The 25,212-nt window shown below is 41.7% G+C and overlaps 2 protein-coding genes across 6 annotated transcripts in view; one reads left to right on the top strand and one right to left on the bottom strand.

The window, feature by feature from the left end:
* kcnab2a (potassium voltage-gated channel subfamily A regulatory beta subunit 2a) overlaps window positions 1-19,246 on the top strand; it is a 104,985-nt gene extending 85,739 nt beyond the window's left edge. For all 5 annotated transcript variants that reach the window (XM_030051390.1, XM_030051391.1, XM_030051392.1 and 2 more), the window contains 10 exons: window positions 4,678-4,722; window positions 5,302-5,346; window positions 5,633-5,676; window positions 5,983-6,069; window positions 7,518-7,603; window positions 7,863-7,983; window positions 9,607-9,701; window positions 11,185-11,305; window positions 14,240-14,328; window positions 15,596-19,246. In XM_030051390.1, the coding sequence (XP_029907250.1) occupies window positions 4,678-4,722; window positions 5,302-5,346; window positions 5,633-5,676; window positions 5,983-6,069; window positions 7,518-7,603; window positions 7,863-7,983; window positions 9,607-9,701; window positions 11,185-11,305; window positions 14,240-14,328; window positions 15,596-15,685 (823 nt within the window). In that variant the 3' untranslated portion in view covers window positions 15,686-19,246. The remainder of the gene's footprint in view (window positions 1-4,677; window positions 4,723-5,301; window positions 5,347-5,632; window positions 5,677-5,982; window positions 6,070-7,517; window positions 7,604-7,862; window positions 7,984-9,606; window positions 9,702-11,184; window positions 11,306-14,239; window positions 14,329-15,595) is intronic.
* Window positions 19,247-20,183: 937 nt separating this feature from the next.
* megf6b (multiple EGF-like-domains 6b) overlaps window positions 20,184-25,212 on the bottom strand; it is a 57,506-nt gene continuing 52,477 nt past the window's right edge. The window contains exons 31-38 of the mRNA XM_030051386.1: window positions 25,019-25,147; window positions 24,797-24,925; window positions 23,738-23,866; window positions 23,459-23,587; window positions 22,677-22,805; window positions 21,882-22,010; window positions 21,635-21,763; window positions 20,184-20,386 (exon numbers count right to left, since the gene is read on the bottom strand). Coding sequence (XP_029907246.1) covers window positions 20,322-20,386; window positions 21,635-21,763; window positions 21,882-22,010; window positions 22,677-22,805; window positions 23,459-23,587; window positions 23,738-23,866; window positions 24,797-24,925; window positions 25,019-25,147 — 968 coding nt within the window. The 3' untranslated portion in view covers window positions 20,184-20,321. The remainder of the gene's footprint in view (window positions 20,387-21,634; window positions 21,764-21,881; window positions 22,011-22,676; window positions 22,806-23,458; window positions 23,588-23,737; window positions 23,867-24,796; window positions 24,926-25,018; window positions 25,148-25,212) is intronic.

Genomic DNA, 25,212 nt, shown 5'->3' with positions numbered 1-25,212 from the left:
AATATGTAATATTGATGCACATAGATTATCTTTAGGAGCTTAATAAATTACTGGAGGGGGACTTAAAGCCTCACAGGTGATTTGATAACTGCAATACAAGTTCTTTTTTTCTTCAAGAATGTCAAGAACTTGGACAGATTGAGAAATAAGGGAACAGATTGAGAAATAAGGGAGGTCCTCTCAGTCTGTGCAGATGATGAATTTGATAGGCAGCTGTCTGGAACAGTTACAGATGCTGTACTGTACGATAAAATAACAGGAATTCTATGTAAACACAGCATGATGAGGCAGAAAAGTCAAGTCTTAAGTCCATTGCCCCATTTATTCTAGCATTGTCATTGCATGTGTGACAAAGCATTTTTGAATAGTGAAAATCACCAGTGTGCCTGAAAGGTTATCCCAGTAATTTACTGAGAACTATATGTGAAAGAGGCTTTGCTTAACCAAATTGTAGCAAGTCTTGCTTCTAGTGACTTACAGAATCACTCCATAATGCTGGAGAGACTTTAGAAGATTACATTCAGATATATTTTACATTGCTGGTTAATCATTCTGACGCCCTGAGTTTGGCAATGAAATGAAACTACTCATGGCAACAGTTACCGTGATACTGCAGCCTCCTATATGCTTCCACGTTTTCTGGCTGTTACCGCGTTTATTGTAATGTAAAGCATGTTACTGACATGCAGGGTCAGACCTACAATCCGCTCTAGATAAACACACAGGGCACAAAGCTGTTAATGTCTGTCCTTGAACAGAACCTGAGGTTAGGTGGGTCATGCTCTTTAACCATGAGTCACTGCTGTAATGTTTGACATTTTTATGAGGGGTCAGAAATTCAGTCTTGGCCAAAATTCACAGGATAGGCAGTATTGATATTTTTAACCTCTTTACATCGCCTTCTTGCCGTACATAACGATGTCTTATATTCCACTGTGGATTAATCAGGCTTTGTAGTAACTTGGATGGATTGAAATAATCTATGGGATTATCCTTTGCCAACAGTATCTCTGATTAACAGCACCAAGTCTTTCTTTTTAATCCTCCTTAGAATATTCTAGGGTTTCATTGTGCCAATATGTTTGGGGAGATATCCTAAGATTCTAGCTTCTTAAAAGAAAATCAAAAGAAAAAGGCAGAAAAGTCGATGTCAGTTGTCTCCCTCCTTTCACCACCTACTGCCTCAGCAGCTGTTGTCTGGTAAACTTCCATTACTGCGCACCCCCATTGTTGTAGGGAGCTTTCAGCACTGTTTGCCTTGAGTTTTATGACAGAGTCATAAAAACAGGCACAGCATTGATCTTTGACCCATGTCAGGATCACAAACTCTGACCTTGATTGTCATGATACAGCACAACAAATCACAGATCGACAGGAAAGAAAGGTCTACGAGGCACGTGCAAAAGGCTGTGACAGCATGTCACAGCTCAGCAGGTCTTGCACAGGTGTTAATCCTGACAGCTTGCAGTGCAAAGCAGCGCTGAGAAGCTTATAGTATGCACATGTGCACATGCACATATGCACACACACATACAGTAAATTCACAGAAGAACAAATGAAATGCTTTTCATCAGAATGTAAAGAGCTTTCATACGAATCAGTTGGTTCTGCTGTGCTGCCACTCCCTCCTCAGTCAGACTCAGTGAATGTGAAGTGGTGCCGGTGGCCTTGCTGTAATGTTGATTTTTTTGTTGGGAGGTTAGAGAGATAAACAGGGCTTACAAAGCTGTGTTCACAGTCAAGGCTCTGCTCATGCAAAGCACTTGGCAGTGATTGCATATTGGGCATGTATATGTGTGCTCTGGCAACACAGACAAACATTCAATAAGCAAATATTTCAATATTGATTGTGTTCAACTAGCTTACACATTGCAGCATTCAAGCTACTCTTTTTCAAAATATACAAATCAAAAAACTGCACCAATATCCATGTTTTGCTTCTATTTTAATTTTATACCATGCAGCCGCTGTTATCAGCTAGCACATATGGCTGTCCTGAACTTAAAAGTATACAAGTAATTGGCGTAACACTGTCTCCTCCTTGATTATGTTTCAGGCTTAGACATTTTGTTCCATATGCATAGTAATTGCACGATATTGTGTGAAATCAGTGACAAAGTGTTAAGATAATTATGGAGAAACCTACCAGACTATTATGAATCCATGAGTAACACTGCATCAAGGCGTCGCTTCTGCTATAAGTCATGGTGTAGATTACGCAGTGGAGGAAGCACCTAATTAATCCACAAATGAGGAGCATGAACGCTCTCAAAGCGTTGAGTACGTTATGCTTGGGCTCACATTTCAGAGGAACAACATGTAGTGCAATGGGTTGTGTGAGTATGTGCGTGAACAGCACACTGCTGTGCTGCCTTTCTGTCAAGGGATTGCTGCTAGTTGTGAAAAGTATGTGGGTCCAGTCAGCTGGGTGTGGAACATTAGTGCAGCCTTATTCTGCTGCGCTCTCGCTGCGTCTTGGATCGGCAGACTGCACCAGAGGCACACGCGCAGGAGTAGGGAGATGCAGGAACAGAACCAGGGTGGAGTGGGAGGCATAATAGAGATGCTGGTACCTGGGGGAGAGCTGAACAGAGGCTGTGGGAAGGAACAGGTGGTGCAAGTAAAAATGGGAGGTGGGAGAGAGGAGTAATGAGCTGAGGGTGGCAGAGGGATCGATAACGGGGCCCTATACCTCTACTGTGTGTGTTCAATGTAGGTCACATTACATGGTGTTTCCCACAGGTTGTCAGTTTCCTTCAGTGGCAACGGGAAGGGAAATTATTGACAACTACAACTTGTTATTGATGTTTCATCCACCCAGCCCAGTAACATTTTTCTTCAGGCACCAGAGTCTCTCAGTCTAGTGCAAGCTAACAGCACTGCAGTATTAACTGTCTGTCACACTTCTGATTACTGAGGCTACATTTCAGACTGTCTCTCCATTCAGTTTATGTCAGACTCAAAGAAGCACAGATGCACTGCGTCAAGTGTGCAATGAGTTGCGGCCCTTGTAGTTTATTAACACTTTAGGTGCTTGGCAGCATTTGGAAACAAAATCAGCGAGAACCAACATCCATTGCGGCACATGCATCATGAAAAGAATCCAAAACAAAAATTGACTTGGCAGGCTCTTAATTTACCTGGGCAGGACGCCCAAATATTAACATTGCGCAGGAAACACTACATGGAGGAGTCTCATTTATTTGTCGCAGTGAGAGGAAGGGTGAGAAACTCCCACTGACAGGTTCTGTCCCGGCTCTAATGGTGCCATGTTGTGGGTAATTAGCACCCCTGTGGCTATTAATGACTGATGTGGTGGTGGTTATAGAATACAGCCCAGACTAGGCCATACTGGCTGCCCATTCACACTCACCAATCTTATGCCATGTCCACACTAATCTGGAGAAATGTGGAGGTGCATCTTTATTTCTTCATTGTGCCCCTCCTTGCTCACTAAAACAGTGTTTTCTAAAACAGTCTCCCAAAAATGCTCCCCTTAGTGGATACATTTCACATTGTAAAAACAGGGCAAAGGTTGAGTAGGGATAGGAATTGATAAGATTTTATTGATGCCAGTGCATTCATCAATTCTACTTATCAGGTCGATTCTTTGTCGATTTCCTTATTGATTCCTGATGAATTTTCTGTGTAACTACAAATAACAAGGCCTACTGAGGTTCTCAGTGTCAAACGAAAATACGCAGGCAATGGCGTGTTCTCCTTTTTCCCGGTGTATTAAATCCTGATGACTACACTTTAGCAAAACACCCTTTTTTGGTCACAGGGAGGAGGGAGGCACTGCCTGCGCATCTCCCCTTCTCCAGTGCTCAGTACGCAGGTGAAAAACCTCCATGTCAGCATCGATAAAAGGAACTGATAAGCTCCGAGGCATATGATTCCGATGTTGAATGTGGTTCTCAACTGGAACCAGGTCTCGATTCCCACCACTAAAGAGATTCATGATGTGTGGCGTGTAATGTATAACTGTCATGGGACCCCTGGCTGAAACCAGAGCAATCAACATGGCGATCCAAGTGAAATACAAGTGTTGTTCTGCACATGCCTATTACAGACATTTAAGTGTTTTGGGGCATTTTAGTGTGGATTGCCAACTTTTGAAAACTTTGTGAAAACGCTAGAGTGGACAGAAAACAGTTTGACATGGCAATGACTTTTTCAGATTTCTCTGGATTATAGTGTGAACTTGCCCTTAGGTCGGTGCCTTTTTCAGTGGAAATCCACCCAAGCTTTATAAATTTGCAGAGCTGTACATCGCTCTTTAAAGCTGAAATCTGTAACCCTCCGCACGTTGTCACTTAATGGTGGCAAACTACAGCAAAAATGGGACAGCACTTCATTTCTAGCAGAGTGAAAATACCCGACAAAGGAGACCTGACAGAATCCACAGGCCCCAGGGATGAAGAGTTTTGTTGTGAACTGTTTCCTGCTGAAGAACACCAGCAAACTGTGTCTGTTTCCCCCAAATTTATGGATCTTGGAGCCTGATGGACACAGTTTGCCAGTGTTTGCGGCAGGACCATTATGTATTCCAGCTTTAATTCTGGGCTGCAAAACATCTCTCAGACAATAATGTGTTAGTGCTCCTGTCATTGCACCTGCATTGCAAGACTTCTGTATCTCCAGTCAATCTAATCTTGCCTCTTCTCTGTATTACAGGGCAGAGGTGGTGCTGGGGAACATCATAAAGAAGAAAGGGTGGAGGTATGGAACCTACTTTAATTGAGTCGGGTGTTTTTTTTTTTTTTTTCATTTCCGTCCTATCGCTCTCTCTAATCTTGTATCATCTTTTCCCTTGCTCATATTGGGGAGGAAGAGTGTGTTGTGAACTGGAGAGGCAAGGTAGGGGGATAAAAGATTAATGTGGGCAGCCGTGCCGTGCCCACACTCGTGTGTCCCTCCTCAAAGATGCTGAATAATGGATCAACCTCTAGTGCCTGGCTCTTTTACTTTGTCAATCTTTGATTGGCATTTGTATAGCCTTGTCAAGTTGTACGCCTACAACACGCATTCACTGGCACTGGCTGAGTTCTGCAGTAGTCACTCTTATTGCAGTTGTGGTTGTGTGTGTGTGTGTGTCAGACAGAGAGAAAGAAAAAGGGCGAAATGCAAGATCACCTGGAGGATATGTGAGGCGTATTCATCCTACTCACTGATATACTCATGTATACCCTGGACCACAGCCTGTGCCTCCAGATATTAGCATTGTATGAATTAATCCTTTTTTGCAATCTTTTTTCTGTGTTTGTCAGGTTGTGTAACTGATGTCTTTTCATTTTCCAGACGTTCCAGTCTAGTGATAACAACGAAGATCTTCTGGGGAGGAAAGTAAGTTTGATCCGGTTGATTTGTTTCATCTGGTGCGTACAAATGAGAAATGATCCTGTGTGTAATTTCTCCCGGCCTGTATCTTATGTTCGTGTTATTGGGATCGCGTGTAATCCAAACTGATCTGCTGTGAGGTCCCTTCTGCGGGGCTGACGTGACATGAATTAGATCGTATGTCTCATTGAGCACATAATATAAGAACACGGCCCAGTTGATGTTTTAAATGTCTTGTGCCGTTTCTGGTAATTGCCTCTAATGTGCTGTAATTTTTCTCCTTTGTTTGCAGAGCAGAGACTGAGAGAGGGTTATCTCGAAAACACATTATAGAAGGTAAGCTGCAGTGAAGCACATCACTCTGAGGAGAGAGCGAGAAATTAAATGCTGACTCTGAATTGACAAAGTACCATCCAATTAGCCAGGTTAATTCCATGGACTCTGCACCTCATTTGGGTTATCAGAGTTACTGTGAAAACTTTTTGGTGTACAGCCACAATACAGAAATCACATTATATTTAGAATCCTCTGCAATAATTTGTCCACTTCAATGGATACGAAGCACCCATTTGTGAAGAATTAATAACAGTGTATGAAAGTTCACAATTCTGCTATGAACTTGTGACTGTTGCTTATTTTTAGGTTTAAAAGCCTCCCTGGAAAGACTGCAGTTAGAATATGTGGATGTGGTTTTTGCTAACAGACCGGACCCCAATACGCCTATGGAAGGTATTGTCTATGGTTTCTATGGTGCATTTCTTAAATTGTCCTGTCTTCTTTCTTGCCATCTCAAAAGGTCTCAAGCATGTTTTTCGCATCGCACATTTAAAAAAAGCGTATCCGTCTGTGTGTTTTGTCTCCTTGACTTTGTTTCCACACTGTTCAAGTCCAGATCGACAAAAACTCTCATTGCTGAAGAATCTATTTTTAAGTGCTGCGTGTTGTCCCGGTCCTTTCGCCTCCACATTCAGTCAGAATGAGGTTGGACACGAATGCTGGAGACCTTTAAATGGCAGAGTGCTAACTGTGTGTGGGCTCAGCTGTTGACACACAGTATCCATCTGCTCCCATGTCAGAGTTCCTCTCCGGGTCAGACTCAGGGCAGAGGTCAGCTCGCTGCTCCGAGACTCTCCGTGCAGCGACCCGATCCTCAGTGGCTCCACCACTGTCATGTTACTTCTGTCTCTTTTACTTAGAAATATCTGGTGCCGCTTGATGTAGGTTTGCTTCCTTCTGCTTCACATGGATAGAGTTGAATCCTGCCTTTTGAAACGACATTACTTTGACTTATTATTTTATTCTTGCAAATGAATAGCCAAAGGACAGCAAAAGGGGATGAAGAAGAGGTGAGCTAATGCTGTACTGAATTACAGAAACCATTTTATACCTTGTGGAGGTCACACATTGGTTAAATATGGCCATTGGGCAAGCAGTAAACAGGAAATACCCCCAACTCAAATACAGCGATATGATGGTTCAACATATTAACAAAATAATAGTTTCTGTGTGACATTTGGTGTCACACATTACAATTGCAGTGAATGTCATTGTACAAACAAGATCACTCCCTTTTGCCTCTAAAGTTGTAACTCTTCCTTTGCTCATCCCCTCAATATATTTTTCATTTGTTCTGTTCAACTTGTTGTGTGCTTACATCAGCTTTGGGCCTTTTTTTTTCCAGCCTACTGACGACCAATAGCTTATGACAGAGGATTTGCTCTCCATGTAATTAGCCAAGAAAAAGCTAGAACTGGTGTAAATATGCCTGTCACCCCTTATTCATTTCAGTCGTCTCCTCCATTGTTCCCCTGCAGCAGCTCACACATCTAATAATGCAGATTCTTGTTCATTCTTATCTTAATGTCATACAATTGTGCCTCGTCTTGAATGGGAGTCGTACTCGTCTGAATGAATCAATCATGCATCAGGATTAGCGTAACGATTTCTTCTTCCACAATCTGTCTTCAATTTTCCAGTCCATTTGGATCTGTAATAACCGATATGTTCCTTGTAATAACAAATAAATCTGTTGAACAAGCAATTCATATTCACATAGTTCGTCACAACAATTTCTCCAAACTGCATGCCGCCACATTCACTAGAGGAAAAATGCAAGGGAGACCATGGTAACGCCAAGGTAAAGTGTGTTTTGACTTTTGTGTATGTTGTATTTGCAGAGACGGTGCGGGCAATGACTCATGTGATAAACCAAGGCATGGCCATGTACTGGGGAACATCCCGTTGGAGCCCTATGGAGATTATGGTGAGACTGAATGAACTCTGACGAACTCCAATACTTCTCAGACTAAAATCAGCGACAACAGGACCACTTTTTGCAAACTAAAAATTGCCAACATTGCTGAAGGAGTTTTTGGAAACATCTTGATGCCAAATAATTTGAAATGATTTTTGAACTTGTGGCCCAGTTTTTTTTTTGTGTGTGTGTTGCCTGAGTATGTTTCATACAAACCACTGAGTGCTGTATGTCATCCTAGTTCTTGCTCCCTCCATGTTTCCTGTAGGAAGCGTACTCCGTGGCACGGCAGTTCAACCAGATTCCTCCCATCTGTGAGCAGGCTGAGTACCACATGTTCCAGAGAGAGAAGGTGGAGGTACAGCTACCTGAGCTCTTCCATAAGATAGGTGAGCCGGGACGTACGTATGGCTGGGGATGGGAATTGCCTCAGGTCGGCTTTAGAACAGGGCTGAAGTGGTTGGGGGACTCGCGGATTAGCGCTCAGGATGTCAGTGTGACTTGATCTGCAGCTGGAGCTTGGTTTAGATAGCCTGACAGCACACTAAAACTAGGTTTTCAAACGCATCTCATGTTTCCTACAGATGACAGTCTAAAATCCTCTGAGGCTTCAAAAACAGAACTCACTTCACACTAAACAATGGACTTGAGAGAGTGTCCCTTCTCTCTGTCATATGGATATACCAGCCTGAAGATGAGCAAGGATTAGGGATCACACATTTGATGAAGGAGCGTCACATACATGAATCTTCAGTGATGGGGTTCAGTGCCAAAACATCAAATTTCTCACTCACAATAAGACATTACAGCATCAACAAGACACAGCTCACTCGCTTCCAGCTTGTATTTTTTTCCAGTCTCAAACTGAACTGTCATTGGGTATTTCTAGTCTCTGTCAGACGCTTCCGTCATTGCGTTTCTCACACTTAAGGAGTTTATCTAGATTTGTCCAGACATGAGTCATATAAATATGTTTTTTTACTGTCACCAGTCTACAACAAAAGGACAAAAGGAACAGTTGCTGTATGGATAAATACATTGCACCGGGAGTACGTGTTCACCTAATAATCTGTAAACCTGTAAGAAATCGTTTATTAAGCATCTACAAACATTAAATAGATAGATTTTATAGCATTTTTTAGTAATGGGTATTAATTGGTTTGTAAACTGTCTGTAAACATTATTTTGATGCTATTATAAATTTGAAATGCTGATTATTATAAACGATGATGATTCTAATACCTTGTTGAATGGTTAGTAAATAGCCTACTGTGTAAGCAACAGCTGCTTATAATAATGAGTTAATGAATATAGCTGCTCAAGTCGACACAGACCATTAAAGCTTTATAAAGGTCATCCAAAGGCCATTTAAAGTTGCACCACACAGTGTTTATTAACTATTTACCAAGTGCTATTAACATCTGCAGCAACTTTATTGTAGCCGCCAAATAATGTTTATAGACAGTTTACAGTGCAGTTATTTACCACTGAAATGTTACAAATATCTCATCCATCTATCGATGTAATGTTTGCAGCTGTTTTATAAATAATTTCTTAAATCATTTGGTAATTTGTTTTAGGTTTACAAATCCTGTAGTAATCATTAATAAATACTTAATAAATCAATCAGTCAATCAATCATACTTTATTTATCCCACAAGGGGAAATTTCAGTTTAAGTTAAAGTACAGAAAATGTTATAATGTGTGCAAAAATAAACTGTTAATAATTAATTTACCATGTAGTAAGCAAACATTATTAATTATCATTTCATTGTTTGTGAACTGCAAATAACTATTAACTTAGGTTTAATTCGCTATCAATTGCCCATTTATTAATGACGGTTATTAAAACGTGTGCATCACTAAAATCTCTCCTCTTCTTTTCTAACCAAATAAAGATGAGATCAGGATTAGAATTATTTTGGTTAAGCAAGCCACAGTCTTTTTATGTTTATTTCAATAATAAAACCAAAAATAATAATGATGATGATGATGATGCATTTGTTCTCAGGTGTGGGGGCCATGACATGGTCACCACTGGCCTGTGGGATCATCTCAGGGAAATACGACGGCAGGGTGCCTGCCTACTCTCGGGCCTCTCTGAAGGTAGCCAACCCACCAGCCCTCCTCGCTGTTTTCTGTGTTGATCTTCCTCCAATCATCTGTGCTTCCGCTCTGCGTCCCTCTTCCATGTCCCCAGTCCTTACTGATTGCTGGTTGTCGTAGTGGATGTTTCTTACTCTGTGTGTGTGTGTGTGTGTGTGTGTGTGTGTGTGTGTGTGTGTGTATGGCTGTGTGTGGGTGTGTTTGAGTTTCAGATGCTAAAACCTGGTGTTCCCTCGATATGTTTGTGTGTTCTCAGTGCCATGTTGAAGCCATGCACTGTGTACTTACTCCCTAAGCAATGCTGTTTGACACTGCTTGTTGGCTGGTGTCAGTTCAGCGCATTTTAGTGCTTGCATTTGCAAACAAGCGCACACACACTTGTTTTCATGCACACAAAAATGCATACACACAGCTGTATGCGCAAATAGTATTTCTTTTATTTGCTGTTCTTTAGTTGGACCCCCTTGGGTAATGACACAGTGAACTGAACTGACTTTTTTTCCACCAAGCACAAGGCAACAAAACACCCATATTACTGTGCATTATTAATTGCCGTCATTGCTTTGGGTGGAGAAAACCACTTCATGATTTCATTCAGTGAGCATTCAGTGGAATATCTCACTTTCGGGGTGCTGAATGAGCTCAGGAAGTGTACAGCAACAGATTATGACCAAGCAACTACATTTTTTCCATCGCTCAAAAAAACTCCCCTCTAGTCATGACCCAGAAATGTGTGTCTTGCCTGATCCAGCCTCTACAGTACACACAAACACATGACTTGATACAATAATCTATCCGTTTGTGGTGCAGTGGCATGTTGTACATCTGTAGATTGTGTATCAGTGACTGTTGCGTTGCACCTTGTGGATCCAAGCCTTCCTTGGTTCATGAAACCAGCTCTCCATTTTGGTGTTGTGCAGTGCCTTTTGACCACTTGTGTGGAATGTGATCCCCATTGTCCAGTACAGTGTTGCTTGTGGATGTCTGTGGTATTTGCTCCTTTTGGTTATTTAACTCTGTGATTGTTCCTTTTGGTTCTAATTTGTCAAAACTGGACTCATAACATCCCTGATCCTTGATGCTCTTTAGTTCTGACATGCAAGTTGTCAGTATTTTTTCTTTTCAGCCAAACTTTGTAATTTTAAAAACGCCCTGAAGGCTCTGTGCCAAAACCTTTAAGCATTTTTCTATTATATGAGCTAAACAAACAACTGAAATGTGAGTATTTTGTCCTCCTTGACTTGAACATTTTTTGAGTATACTTTGTAATTATAATTTAAAATTCTTCAAAGATTTGATGCATTTTCTATCTGTGTGTGGATGTAACTTGAAAGCTTAGCTAGAGTTCCTCTCGCCCTCCTGAGGCGCAGACGGCAGGAGACAGAGTCACGTGTTTAAAAACAGGCCCTGGTGACACAGGAGCCGTGGTGCACCGGTGTGAGCAGGGCTGTGTTTTTGAGCAGGTGTGCTGTGTTTTCGACAGGGTTACCAGTGGTTGAAGGACAAGATCTTGAGCGAGGAGGGCCGGCGTCAGCAGGCGAAGTTGAAAGAGCTGCAGGCAATCGCGGAGCGGCTGGGCTGCACTCTGCCCCAACTCGCCATCGGTACGCAGATACACTCTGCCGCTCTCTCTCTTTCTGTCTGTCTGTCCGTCCCTCTGCCTCTCCGCTCGCTCTCTTTTCACGACAGGCCGACGCTCTCACGGCTGTCGGGTTTGCCTCTTGGTATGTTGTCTTGTCTTGTGTGTGTGTGTGTGTGTGTGTGTGTGTGTGTGTGTGTGTGTGTGTGTGCGTGTCGTGTATTTCGACTGTAGACTTTTTACAGAGAAGGTAAATATCTCACAGTGGTATAAAATAACTTTTATCAACCTTTTTCTGTGACCTAACAGAGCTGATTTTCTCTTGCACAGCCCCTTTAATTAATTGAAGGAAAAATCCAGCCTAAACACATAAACACAATTTAAAACCTTGGATTGATGATTTACATTGCATTTCTTGTCCCTTTTTCTTGTTGGAAGTCATGTTTTTGTTATTCTGCAGCTAACTAGCCAAAATCCACAACACTTAATTTAAAAAGAAAAAAATATGAAAGAACAAGGGCTTTATAGATTGATTTACTGGTGAGAAATCCAGGGAGAAATCCAGCATTGAAGAGGGAGAGTTTTCAGTATGTTTACTAGTTTATTTTTCATTTTTTGAAAATGCTTAGTTTTAGTTTAGTTTTTATTAGTTTCAGAGTTACTTTTAGTCTTTTTTTTTTTTTTTTTTTTTTTGTATAATGGGGTATTTGTCAGGGGCGAGATCCAAAAAGGTCAGACAGAAGGATATTAACCATCTACTGGTGTAAAACTGGCACAGCTAAAAAATTGGAAGATGGATTTCATATCCACCCAAAGTACTTGCCTTGTGCATGAAATAAATTGATAGACTAAAACTGATGAAGATATTTTCTCTATAATTTTAGTTTATTTTAGTTTTGTAAACTCAGCACAGTCTGTTATCATTTCTTTGTAAAGCCTTGTATTTATTTTTGTTTTAGTTGATGAAAATGTTTTTCACACAAATCATATTTTACAGATGTGTCAATGTTTGTTTGGTACACGCCCTGCTTTTTTTGTTTTTGTTTTGTTTTTTGTTTTTTTTGCCATATTCAGTTCTACCAGAAACACAGAAATCACAAATCCCTGTTTTTAAACAATGTTCATTTGCTTTAGGGTGGACTTTTCCCTTTAAAACAGTAATATTATAAATACAAACATCTGGGGTGGTGTGAATGAGTTTTTGTGTTTGTGTTTGTAGGCCTGTGGTACTCACAGGCATTTTGGTGTGCTATATCTGTGAGTTTACCATGTCAGCAGTAAAATGGCATCCCAGGCATAAATCCAGCAAGGGGCCAATACTGATTCATTGCAGCAAAGTGGGAATGAGCAAAGTCCAAAGATTCCCAATCTTGGGAGGGCTGTTAAAGTGTCAGCGATGAGGGAAGCACCGAGTAAATCTGGGTCTCCATATCCCGTCCGAGTTGATATCAAGGCAGATTTTTCAGCCTTGCAGTAATGCAGAGTCATAGATTAGGTTTCACAGCCCATTAGTGGACACCCTCATCTCTCTCAATCACCATAAATTCTGCAGGGACTCCTGTAGGCAGTGCAGGTGATTTATGTCCACTATGTGTCACTCTGGGTCTCGTTGGCACGGCGATATTGAATAAAAACTAAAGATGAAATACCACTCCGTCCCACTGGCAGGATCCCAGCACCTGCTTTTTCCAAAGCAGGTGCTAAATTCTGGATGTAGGTTGTGGTGTGAGGGAGAACAGAGGCAATAGGTGCTGTAGTGAATTGTGAATGACATGAAATAATAGCTTTTGTTGCAGCAATCCCAGTGACTTCAAAGAACCCACACTCCTGCATCAGCATTAATATTTCACATCCAATGCAAGACCGTCAGCTGCAGACCAGCATCAGACCATACTCTGATGTTCTTACAGTGGTTCTCTCACCTCTCGGAATTATAATCTCACAGTTTTACAAACAAATCTCCATCGTTTTATGCTGTGATCCATTAGAGTTGTATTTCCCTCATAAAGTTCTACTGCAATATCCAGCTCACAGCTATGATAGCATACAGAAGAGAAACAAGTTTTAGAAAGGAATGTTTGTTGCATATTTCTAGGGGTGTGAATCTTTGGCTTAATTTCATTTTGAGTCAGAATTTAGCAGTTGGCAGTTAGATTGAAAATGTTTTCTTTTTTGGGGAATGATTAAATTTGATTTGAGCTTGAGCTTGAGCCAGTACTTTTAGCCAAAATTTTGTATCCAATAATAAATTTGTGCCGTAATATATGATGATGCTTTTTTTTCCTCCTGAAATTCGCAAAATAAATCAGACACCAGAATTATTTTAACATTATTTATCCTACATGAAAAAGTTTCACTTAGTTCAGTGTTCTGTGAAATCACCACAGTGGCTTTTTTAAGAAGCAGGAATGAATCAGGCCAAAGTCAGAGCGATCCACTCTGTTTCTTTGTTTTAACAGGTTGATTCAGTTGAATTGGCAGGATTTGTAATTGATGCAACAAATGAATCATAACACCCCTACATGTTATCTATAGCAAGCTAGTGCGTGTGCAGCGTTTTTGCGTCAAGCTGTTATGTTATTGTTTGTGAGCAATGCTGTTATCTCATGGTGCCGGACAGGATGGAGAGTATACAGGCTCGTGGTAGCCTGCATGTTTTATGTGTACGAGGGTTTGGAATCATATAGGGATTGCCTGGTCAAGTCAGATTTTATTTATTCAGCTCACTTCATTCAACTTGTATCTGAATATGCTTCACACAATGAGTCAAAACAGAAAAAAAGATCAAAACAGCTTGTCATTTGGGATGATTAATAAGTGAAACCTGTGTGTATATGTGAAGTATTGTTGCAGAGCTGCTTGCATTTGTGATGCTGGGATGGAATGGTGTGTGTGTGTGTGTGTGTGTGTGTATTTAGTGGTGGTGGGGGTGTCATTGCTGTTTACCGGTCTCCTACAGCGTGGTGCCTACGGAACGAGGGGGTGAGCTCTGTCCTTTTAGGTGCATCCAACACCGACCAGCTGATGGAGAATATAGGAGCAATACAGGTGAGGCCACAATGTGGACAGTCATTGTATGTGTGTGTGTGTGTGTGTGTGTGTGTGTGTGCGTGTACACGTGTGTTTTGTCATTCAGCAGCGCAGCAGTATTGACAATCCATTGGCTCCCCGTCGATTAATTTGAGGAAATGTTTCCTGACCTGTTTCCTCTGGTCAGCATTCAGGCCTAACAGTCCATAAAGGCGCTCTCCACTCCTGGGTACAGCGTGGCCTCTCAGGCAACGTGCTGTTGCATGCTTGGCTGCCTTATAGTACGAGTTAATAAGGTCAGTGGAGTATCAGTCTCCAGTGGGACTGGAGGCTTGCTCAGGGCCACTGCTTCCCCTCCTGATAAGATGTACTCATTTAATGGGATTTTCAAACCAGTGGGGGTTTATGTTCCCTCCTTACATTATGTCTGGCCTGAGGTGGATAGCATTGCTTCTTGGCTGATTGTCTCTTGTGTGTGTGTGTTCATGTGTTCATATATATCTATCTATATATCTATATAGATAGATATATAGATAGATAGATATAGATATAGATATATAGTGTATGCTCATGCGTGTGTTAATTTAAGTGCATACTGTGTGTAATGTGTGCATCATATGTATGTCTTCTCTCCCACAGCTCATTTGATATTTCATTTCTGGAATGCAATGATCACGTTTCCAGAGGGCTCTTCATTATTCTTCATACTGGGAGTGCTGTTATAAACATTTTAATGTCACGGAGTCCCCCCTCCCTCTCTTTTTTTCATTCTTCTCGGAACGCTAAAGAAACAGTTTCCGGTCTCTTTTAAATGATGCAGCCACTCAGGACCATTATTTGCATTTTACTCCCTCCAGCCCTAAAATGTGCTATAATGCCACCCAAATGAATCACTCTTAAATATGCACTGTGTGTTTACATGGGATTGTTACCCCCCCCAAAAATTTAAAAAAAAAAACCTTTTCATCAGCTATAAAAGTGTCCTCTTTGACACAGTATACATTTCCCTGATTTTCCTGATTATTGGCATTGAAAAGCACTGCAAAGTGAAGTTGTGATGGAAGTCACACTGAATAAAAACATCTAAATCATCTAAAAGCAGCAATCGACCACTGCAGGCTTTTTTCTTTTTGTAGATTTGTTTTTCTTGATCCTAGAATCACAGAAAACCAAAGCCACTAACCGTAAGATAGCAGAATAATGAGGATAATAAAGGCAGTCCTATTCAGCAAAGTGCAGAGAATATATTTATAGACTTTGTACTTTGATCTCTTTCATGCCACAGGTTCTTCCAAAGTTGTCGTCCTCCATCACACATGAGGTGGACAGCATCCTGGGGAACAAGCCGTACAGTAAAAAGGACTACCGCTCCTAACATGTGGTACAGCCCCGCCCGGGAGGGCTGCACCTGGGCTGCAGCCGCAGCGCCCCACCTTTGCCCGATCCTCTGTTTGCTTGAGCTTTTACTGAGTGAGACCCTGGCGCATGAGTCTGGCCTCACCTCGGCCACCCAGGGCACCTCATTTAGAGTTACAGGGATAAGATAAGAAAAGGGGGAAAAAATAGTCACCTCCACAAGGAAAGGAAGGGATTGAGAGGAAAGACTAAAGTAAAAGAGAGGTTAGGGATATGCGCTCATAGTTAAATCAGTTATACATTCAATTCTGCTGAACGTATTTTAAAACTGAAGAAAAATAACTTTAAAAAAAATAAATGAATTAATAAATAAAGCACATGCTTGCTTGGCAGCCAGATACTATTTCTTTTTTTTTGGGCTTTTTTTTTAATTTCTAAAAAAACTGAATGCATACAAAAAGGAAAGATTAAGTTTATACTGTATGAATATAGAAGAACTACTCTGTTGCACATGTACCATAGCCATGCATTTGTTGTTTGGAAGTTCTGTTTACAAACACCTGTGTACTGTACAATTCTGTCAAGGTCTCTCTGGAATCAGCTGTTTGTTTGTGTCGTCTACATTATCAGTGTACGAGCCTTCTTGTGGGCTTAAACAATCAGCACTTTAGTATTGTCAGTATAGCGGTTGGAGTTGTTTTTTTTTTTTTTTTTTTTAAGGAGGTGAGAGGATGGGTATTACTATAATCTTATCACACAGTCATTGCACTATAGATTTTCATCGCCTCCCCAAGGCCAGATCCGCTCTCTATAATCCTGTTCCCTGTCCCGCTTCTCTTTGAGGCACACCGTCTCCCCTCATCTTCACGCTCCCCCCTCTCTATCCTCGCTCCAGCCTGATGCTATGTCACTCCTACTGCCTCAGCCTGAACCCCCCCTCCCAATACCCCCAACCCCAATCCCCCACCCCCACCCCCCCACCTCTGGGTGCTGCAGTTTGACAGCAACAACAGAAGGGTGAATGCCTGCCCTCTGCTGGAGAGGCTTGCCTCCTGTCTTCAAATGTTTTTGGTGAAGCATCCAGAGCCACGAGTGTAGGCCAGCGTGTCAGGGCACTTCCCCTTGCCATCGGAGGGATTTGTTACTTTTTCATCCTTAGTAGTAGGAGCTACATGTTTAAATCAAGATGTAGGGTTCAACCTCACTGTGCTACCCAGCCTCTTCTCTCTGAGGTGTTGCGCGATGACTGGTCCTTCTCGGTGCAGGGTCAACATCTCATGGAAGAGTTCTCCTTGATCAAATTGCGTTCAAGTATTTTGCCTTATTTACAGTTGCAACAGACTGAGTGCGCCGTGGGCTTTTGGTGTAAGACAGCGGCACGGTGGCTGCCCCGGGCCGACCGGCCTCAGATCCCTGGCATATAATGGGAACACCGACTGGCTGAGGTGGTTCGGTACATTTGGACGTTTGCTCCTACCCAGTGGGAGCAAAGTGGGGTTGTGCGCTCAGTGAGGAGGTCAGTGTCAGTAGCTCAGGGAACGAAGCAGGTGGTTTTAGGTGTAGAAGCTAACTGGGCATGTGTTGGTGCACACATGGACCGGAGGTTGTATTTACTTGTATGTCTTTATTTTAATGTGTGGACACTGGGGAGGACTTGTGTCCGCCCAGTGACATTTCACGTGGCTTGAGCCAAAGATAATCCGCATATCTCTTTGACAACACATTCAAGTGTGTCACTCTCACTTCCTGCAAGGATATATGGATCATCCTGACGCATGTGCTATCCAGCTTGTTATCTAGTTATAGTATGGACTTTATTCCATATATATCTTCACTTGACCATGCTGTTATAAACGCTTAACAAGTACGTCCTTCATATACAGTATGCGTAGTACAGCTGTATGCTTTAGGTTCGGTAAGGTTCGTTTCAGGTGGTAGATCTCAAAAAGTATTGCTGCATACTGAAGAAAATTTGATGCTGACCTATATCAATATTCATTCTTTCTATTTTTGGGTGCTCTCTTACTGTGATTAAAGCACAAGTGGATAGCATGCAGTACATCTTTCAAAAGCATGGACCCTCTTCACCCAACCTGCCTATGGGACAAGCAAGGTGATGCTACTCAAGTTACTAACACATGTAGATAAGGAGGCTTTACTAACAGCTGATGCACTATTCGTTCTTAGCTAAACAAATCGAGGTTAACAAAACTGTGGAGTCGGTGCAAACGGAGACGACATGAGCAAGACGCGAAGGCTTCTCAGTCAAAGTGGAGGGGATTGCTAGAGAATCAAAAATGAACGTCACTGTGTGGGATTTGTGTGACTGAGGAATACAGTGTGCTTTGTTACTCCTGCTGGTCAAAACTTTCTTGGTGATTTTTAATAACAGCAAAGAAGTCATTTGTGTCATCGGTGTAGATCCTGTGTGTGTGCGCATGGGTGGGTGTATGGAAGGGGGAGGGAGGGGGGGACAAATAAAACGATCCCTTGCTTTAGCCTGTTGCATTATTTGATTCCCGTGTAGATTTTATTTGCTGTGTCTTGTACGTCTGAGTGAATTAAAGTGGCATACGCCAGTGTTTTCTCAGATTTTAAAAGAAAAAAAAATTCACAGAGCATTTAGTTCATTAGTCTGTGAAGAGTTCCTGTGTCTTAATAATTTTATCAACAGGAAATGGAGGTGGGAATGAAGTACTTTTTTTGTTTGTTTGTTTGTTTGTTTTAGAAACATCTAAGAACTCCAAAAAGAGCCGGGAGCTAAATCTTTTGACACTTTAATGGTATTTTTGTGCATTTTGTCAAACCATCAATTGTATTTCACACCCTGGTGCACAGGGCTCAGCGCTGACCTGCCTAAAAGAGATCCAGCGGTGTGAAACTCATCCCCCGGGTAGTGCTGTAAAAGGTTTACGCACATTGTAGAAATAAGTGTTAACGCTCAAGAGCTTCATGGAAAGGCTGAAGTCGAGTTATCTGGTGCTCTCACCTGCCTAGGAGGAATGTTTTGGGGGAATTTGTGTTTTCAGAAGTCCTAGTTTCAGTGAAATTACTGCTTTAAAGTGATATGAATGACCAGAAATGAAAAAAGACCCACATATAGATCTAGCTTATTTCACAGAAGGTCCTAGGTTATACAGAGAATATATTTTTATGTTTGAGCCTTTACTGTTGTAGAGAGAAAGGGAAAAAAAAAGGTTTTATTTTTTTCACCATGCTGCATTTTCCTTTTGTTAATATTGTATCAATGTTAAGACTGACAAAAGAAGCAATTTCTTTGTGTTGTGTATGCATTGTGAGGAATGCTCTGAATCGAACACAATGGTGGACTAAATTCACTCTGTGAAAAAAATGCCCTATAGTGAGAGTCTGATTAACTCCTGTTCTGTACATAGATCGACCTTTGTATATATTTCTGGTTGTGATCACCTCTGCCTTTTCTCTTTTCTTTTTTAAATCTTCATTTGCAGGCATTGCTAACTGCACTGTGCTTGAATCTGAATTTAGACAGGATGTACAGCTTCGATCTTAAATGAAAATGAAATGACAATGAAAAAAATAATAAGAATGGTAAATAACACCTTTTATGTGTCTGTCTTTATTGGCATCATTCACGTGTTAAATACCTCATTCAGGGGCTGCTGAATGATATCACTGTTTGGCAGAGCTGCAAAACCTCTTGTGGACAAAAAAAAAGTATATATTCAACTGTATACAACTGTGTGACATATAAATATGAGGAAGCAATTTATACACACAAAACAAATGAAAAACAAACATCAAGACACCTTGTGCTGGAAGAGGCTTCTGCACTGCGGATTGATAATCGTGCAGTCATGAGGCACTGATATTCAACTGTAATGGTCCCCACTGTCCGTTAAAGCACATTAAGTAAACAGTAACGTGCTTTGCTGTATGATATTGTACTGTACATCGTGTAAAGGCCATCACAGCCTTTGCTGTGCGATACAGTAAAGGAGCAGAGCACCACTAGTTTCAGGACATTACTTCATATTGTATAAAATGCAAAAATGACTTCATAGCGCTGCCAAATGATGCAAGTAATGAGATATGGCTGAATTAACTGCTCCTGCTTGAGACGGCATGGAATTATATCCAGCAACACCAGTAAGTTGCTTATTTTACATAACCTGTAAAAGGCATTTCATGGATGACAGAGAGGATATTAAACACAAAATACATAAAGTACAATAAACAAAAATGTTGAATGGATCTCTGAAATGGCACTTGATGTAGTTGAGTTGTAGCTGTTGGAGGAACCATTCTTATCCTGAAGACTCTAAGCTTTAGTTTCAGTTAAGGCTGAGTGAAGTAGATCCTTGACCAGTAGGAAGCGCAGCGCCATGCACCAGCGCCGGGCCGGACTGAGGCCAAGAGGGAGTTAAATGGCCGACCACACACAGTTCAAAGGACACTTGAGCACGCGCAAAGCATTGTCCAACTTGGGTTCAATCATGGAACTGCAGTTCTCATCAGAGAGTCCGTCTCCATGAAGGTCTTCAGCCACCCACAGCGGCCCCAACACCCCGTCCCAAGGTAGAGGAATGTCTCTGCTCGTATTCACTGGAGTCACTTCAGTAAACGTTAACACAATCTGTCCCAGTTTGTTGGAGTCGTCCAACTCGGTGGAGGTGCTATAATGCATTGTCCTGATGTGAGTCTCCTCTGCTGCTCCTGTAGGTGAGGCGCGGGGGCCCTCCTGAGGAAACGCACACAAAAAGCAGTCAGACCAGGTCAGCAGATACTGTACACCTCATTCAGATGCAGTAAGACAATACCAAGCATACTGTAAGTGCAGCCTCAACACTTCTAGCCCCGACTGCTCCTGTGACTGAACGCTGTCAGCACTAAAACAAGTTGTTCATTCTTATTCTTCAAGTCAGCGAAAATGTCACTTCCAGTTCAACTCAACAGCCTGCCTTTGTGAGAGCCTGGCTTGTCACAATCCATCACTTTGGATATGATGATGAGGTGCTGTAAATGTTACTGCAGTAAGGTCACATAGGTTAGTCAGTACCAGAGATTGTCTATATAGGGAAATATTCCACCTACAAGAATATCTGATGCCACTGTCAGGGGGCAAAGCAGACTACTAAAACTGGGCAAAAATTATCATATATAGATATAGAGAGATAGATATTATTTTGTGCTGTCAATTGGTAAAAATGTGACTCCACACAGTTAAGAAGACAAAAATTTCCATGTGCTTAGGATGATGAGATACTACCACAATAATGATGGCATCATGATACAGGCAATTCTGTGATTTGCGATATATTGTAAGATAATCAGCTATGATACATCGCAATATCTTTAATGCAAGAGGAAAAAATACCCTGGAAAAGGCTAAATAGTTTTTCAGTGAGCAGGAATCATTTGTGTGTTTTCAGTGTTTTAATCTGCACACTGTACATGACAGACCTCCTGACTGAAATGTGAATCTGTGCATTAAGTTGAAAACTTCAGTATCCATATTTCACACAAGTGTATCAATAATGTCTCACAAGGGGAAGTATCGCAATATATTGCATTATAAATTTATTGTTCCACCCCTTGTGCTTCAGTGACTAATATCCAGAACCATTAAGGAAAAAAAATCTTTTTCCCCTCTGGTTATGCCACAAGTCACCAGAACACAGCCTCAATGCTTCTGGAAATCTCATGAAATTGCCGTCATTTTACAAGCATCAGTTTGATGTCAGATTATAATTATCTTATTATAAATTAGTCATTATAAATATCAGGCTGTGTAACAATAACGGTTATAGACCAGTTTCTGGTAAATATTTGGAATCAAGAGCAGAGATCATTTTATAGCATTTAGCCTCATTGACCGCCATGTACTCTTCTCTGTTTAGTAAGTGTTCAGCACTGCCCCCTATGTCCAAAAGGTGTACTGCACTCTTTTCTTTCTCTCAGCTGTCAATGGTTTGGCTGAGGTCATTACCTTCCTGACATGTTAGTCCGATCCAGCTGTTGAGGCAGGTACAGCGGCCGTTCCGGTGGTCACAGTGCGCCCCGTTCTCACACTGGCAGGTCTCTGTGCAGTCTGGCCCGAAGCGGTTAGCTTTGCAGTCTGACGCCACGCACAAAGAAACACGGACACGTTTTAGTAGATAGTGACAGATACACCATTCAAAATGGCAAGCTGTACCTATCAGAGGACAGATGATTCAATCTTTTCCGAGCCTTACCAATGTCGCATCTGGCTCCAGTCTTCCCAGAGGTGCAGAGGCATCGTCCCGTCACAGGATCGCATGGAGTTCCCTCCTCACAGTCACACACCTTGGCACAGCCCAGGCCGTACGTGCCCTGTTCACACTCTGAGAGGCCAAAGCAGGGACAACGAGAGGTCAGAGACAATAAAAACATCAGATGGGGGTAAAGGGCAAGTTGGTTCCAGGTAACAACAAATAAATTAATAATTGAAAGGAGTTATCAGCTACATTCTGTATACGCCACATACAATATTTTCTACAATATCAATACCCCCCAAGACTACCACCTGAAGTTGTAACACCATAGCCAGACCAAAGCAGAATCGCATGACTACTTTTTATTACTGAGCCTACCTATTGTGTTTCAATTTAATGTTTGGATCAGTGGGTGAAATTCTTAAAATATCCTGTAATACTGGGATAACTGTCATTTCTTTCAGACTCATTTAACTTCTATTTGCTAAAGAAAGAAAAAAAATTACATTGTTGGCAGTGCAGCTAGCAGCAGTTTTCCTATATGACGTGAACAGATGCACCGGATAACAGAAATGTCATAATAAGTCATTTTGATTGAGTTCATGTACATTAAAAATCTATAAAATCTATATAGAAGAGGAATTTCAAACTTTAAAATGGATTTTAAAAAATGTAGGATTGGAATATTGTGATAACATCAGATATTGCAATATTTCGACAAGTCAGTATTGTGATACGACATTGTGGATACTGCCCATCCCTGTAACAGTAGTGACGTTGAGAGTCTTGACTAACCTCTGTGACAGCGGGCTCCGTGGTATCCTGGAGGACAGACGCACTGGCCTGATGCAGGATGACAGGAGGCTCCGTTCATACAGTCACACTGCAGCTGGCACAGCGGGCCATGGAGACCGGGGGGGCAGGCTGACCGAGTGGATTCATGTTAAACATAAACCTTCATGTTTTACTGAGTTCTCAAAGGGTGTGGCGCTATAGTTTAACGTGTCAGACACCTCAAAACTGAAAGCATCAATGAAAAGATAAGCTGAGCTCTGATTTTGCAATTGTCTTTTCTTACTTTTGAGCATTCATAACCACAGAAGAGCTATATTCTTGGCAGATGTACATTTGACTCCAGTACAAAGGAAATGATTGTATTTTTGTTACTGGATTTTTTTGAGTATCTGACAAAACCAGGATTGGCACTCTTTTAATTTGTTTATTCTTCACCTTGCTCTGAGGGCCCTGCTCTTTAAAGAAATCATATGAATGTTTATGATATGATCTGGAGAAACCTTAGGGCAGAAGGCTGCCATTTTTGTAATTTTGTTAACAGTATTTTGTTTATGCTTTGAGTAGAGGAATAAACAAGCAAAAGGATGTGAATATGGATCCTATTTTCTTAAGTATCTCAGTCATTTTGGTATCAACACAGCTCTAGAGACAAGAGAAAACATTTTCTCCACAAGATATTTGGCTTGGCTCATGCATTTTGGCGTCTAAAATGCGGGTGAGCAGATGTTTGTATTTATTTTTCTGTGCATCTCTCTTGATATGTTTATCTATGCAAATCTCACCATGTTCACACAGATGTCCGTAATAGCCCGGCCCACACTGGCACGTCCCTGTCACCCTGTCACACGTGCCATTATTTCGACAGTCACACTTGAGCTGGCAGTTGGCACCAAATGTTCCCATAGGACACTCTGGCACACAGATAAGAAACAGGGAGACACAATTAGCCACAGTCCACATGTTCAGATTTAGATTTTTAATGCAACATTCAGATAAATATGTGAACAAAAGGGTAAATCATGGTGTGTATTGATTCTTTTATAATGAGGTAAGTGTGTCACCTCTGTTGCAGTGTGCACCCGTCCAGCCCAGACCACAGGTACAGTTGCCGGTCACAGAGTCACACACTCCTCCGTTACTGCAGTTACAGCGGTGGACACAGTCGACGCCAAACCAGCCTGGAGCACACCCTGCAGCCAAACATACACACAGCATCCTGCGTTACTGAAAATGGAATGTGAATATAATAACTTTGAATAATAACTGCATTTGAACAGGACCTTCCTAAAAGTTGTCAAAGTGCTTCACACTGCAGACAAACATAAGACAGAAACAAGCTAAAGGTAAATGATAAGACCAAGCTCTTGTTAACTAACTAACAAACCTGTGATCAGGTCTTTAGGTTTCTACTGAGCATCACTAGGCCTACATCTGAGCCTTTACAGTGGTCACATTTTGAATCATGGCTTGTTCGAGTTGTTTCTTACTGTATTCAATTTATTTTCCTTATTTTATTCTAATCTAATATCATAAGCTCGAGTTTTGCCATTTGGCATAAGTTATAACCACTAGGACATATTCATATGTCCTAGTGGCTTTCAGTGGCTTTCAGTTTATCAATGTGCCTTGTGCCTTAAATAATGATTAAATAAAATCAATACAAAAAAGAAAAAACAATATTCTAACATGTACACTCTATACAAGTGATGATACTTTTTTTTTCTCTTTTCCCAGTTGTCCCTCTGCTTTACTTTATTCCAGCTGGTGTTTTCTCTACCTTCAAAAGGAGGCACCTGCTGCCATTCATCATTGTACAGGATTAAAAACAACTTGCACGGACTTGAAAACTCCCCAAGCTGAATAATCCATCATCAAAGCCTCAAGTGTCATTTCAACACAAAACTAATGGAAAACTCTCATCACAGAGGTTCAGCAGGTAGAAACAATCTTAGACTAAGACTTGGGTTTGAACAGAAGAGCTGCTGCTCACAGATCTAAGGTTGGGGTAGAGTATCAGAGGGGTCAGGAGGGCGGAGATAAAACAGAAACTGTCGTGGATATTCAACACCACAGCAACAACACAGTGTACCAGCAGTGCTAACAGTAGCTTGAAAGCTCACCATGTCCGCAGTCTTCTCCTCTGCGCCCGGGGCTGCAAACACACCTGCCAGTGGCCGGGTCGTTCTGGGCTCCGTCTCCGCACAGCGCCACCCGAGTGCAGTCCAGCCCATAACGCCCGGCTGGACATGCTGCCAAGACAGAGCCACCATTTCAGTAACACAGCAACACGCAGCCACTAACAGTGCACCATTACTTATTCAGTGAGTTTCAGAAGGACTCACTGATATTGCAGTGTGCTCCTATAAATCCTGCTGGACATTCACACGTGCCCGTGGTGGGGCGGCACTTCCCACCGTTTTGACACTGGCACTCTCGGTCACAGTTGGGCCCGTAATGACCCTCTCCACACTCTAAAGAGGTCAAACACACAGCAGATAGTCAATTTTTTTAAACGAAAAACCATGGCTTTGATGAT

Source organism: Myripristis murdjan, chromosome 5 (assembly GCF_902150065.1).
Source record: "Myripristis murdjan chromosome 5, fMyrMur1.1, whole genome shotgun sequence".
Classification (NCBI taxonomy): domain Eukaryota; kingdom Metazoa; phylum Chordata; class Actinopteri; order Holocentriformes; family Holocentridae; genus Myripristis; species Myripristis murdjan.
This window is presented reverse-complemented; position numbering and strand designations above follow the sequence as displayed.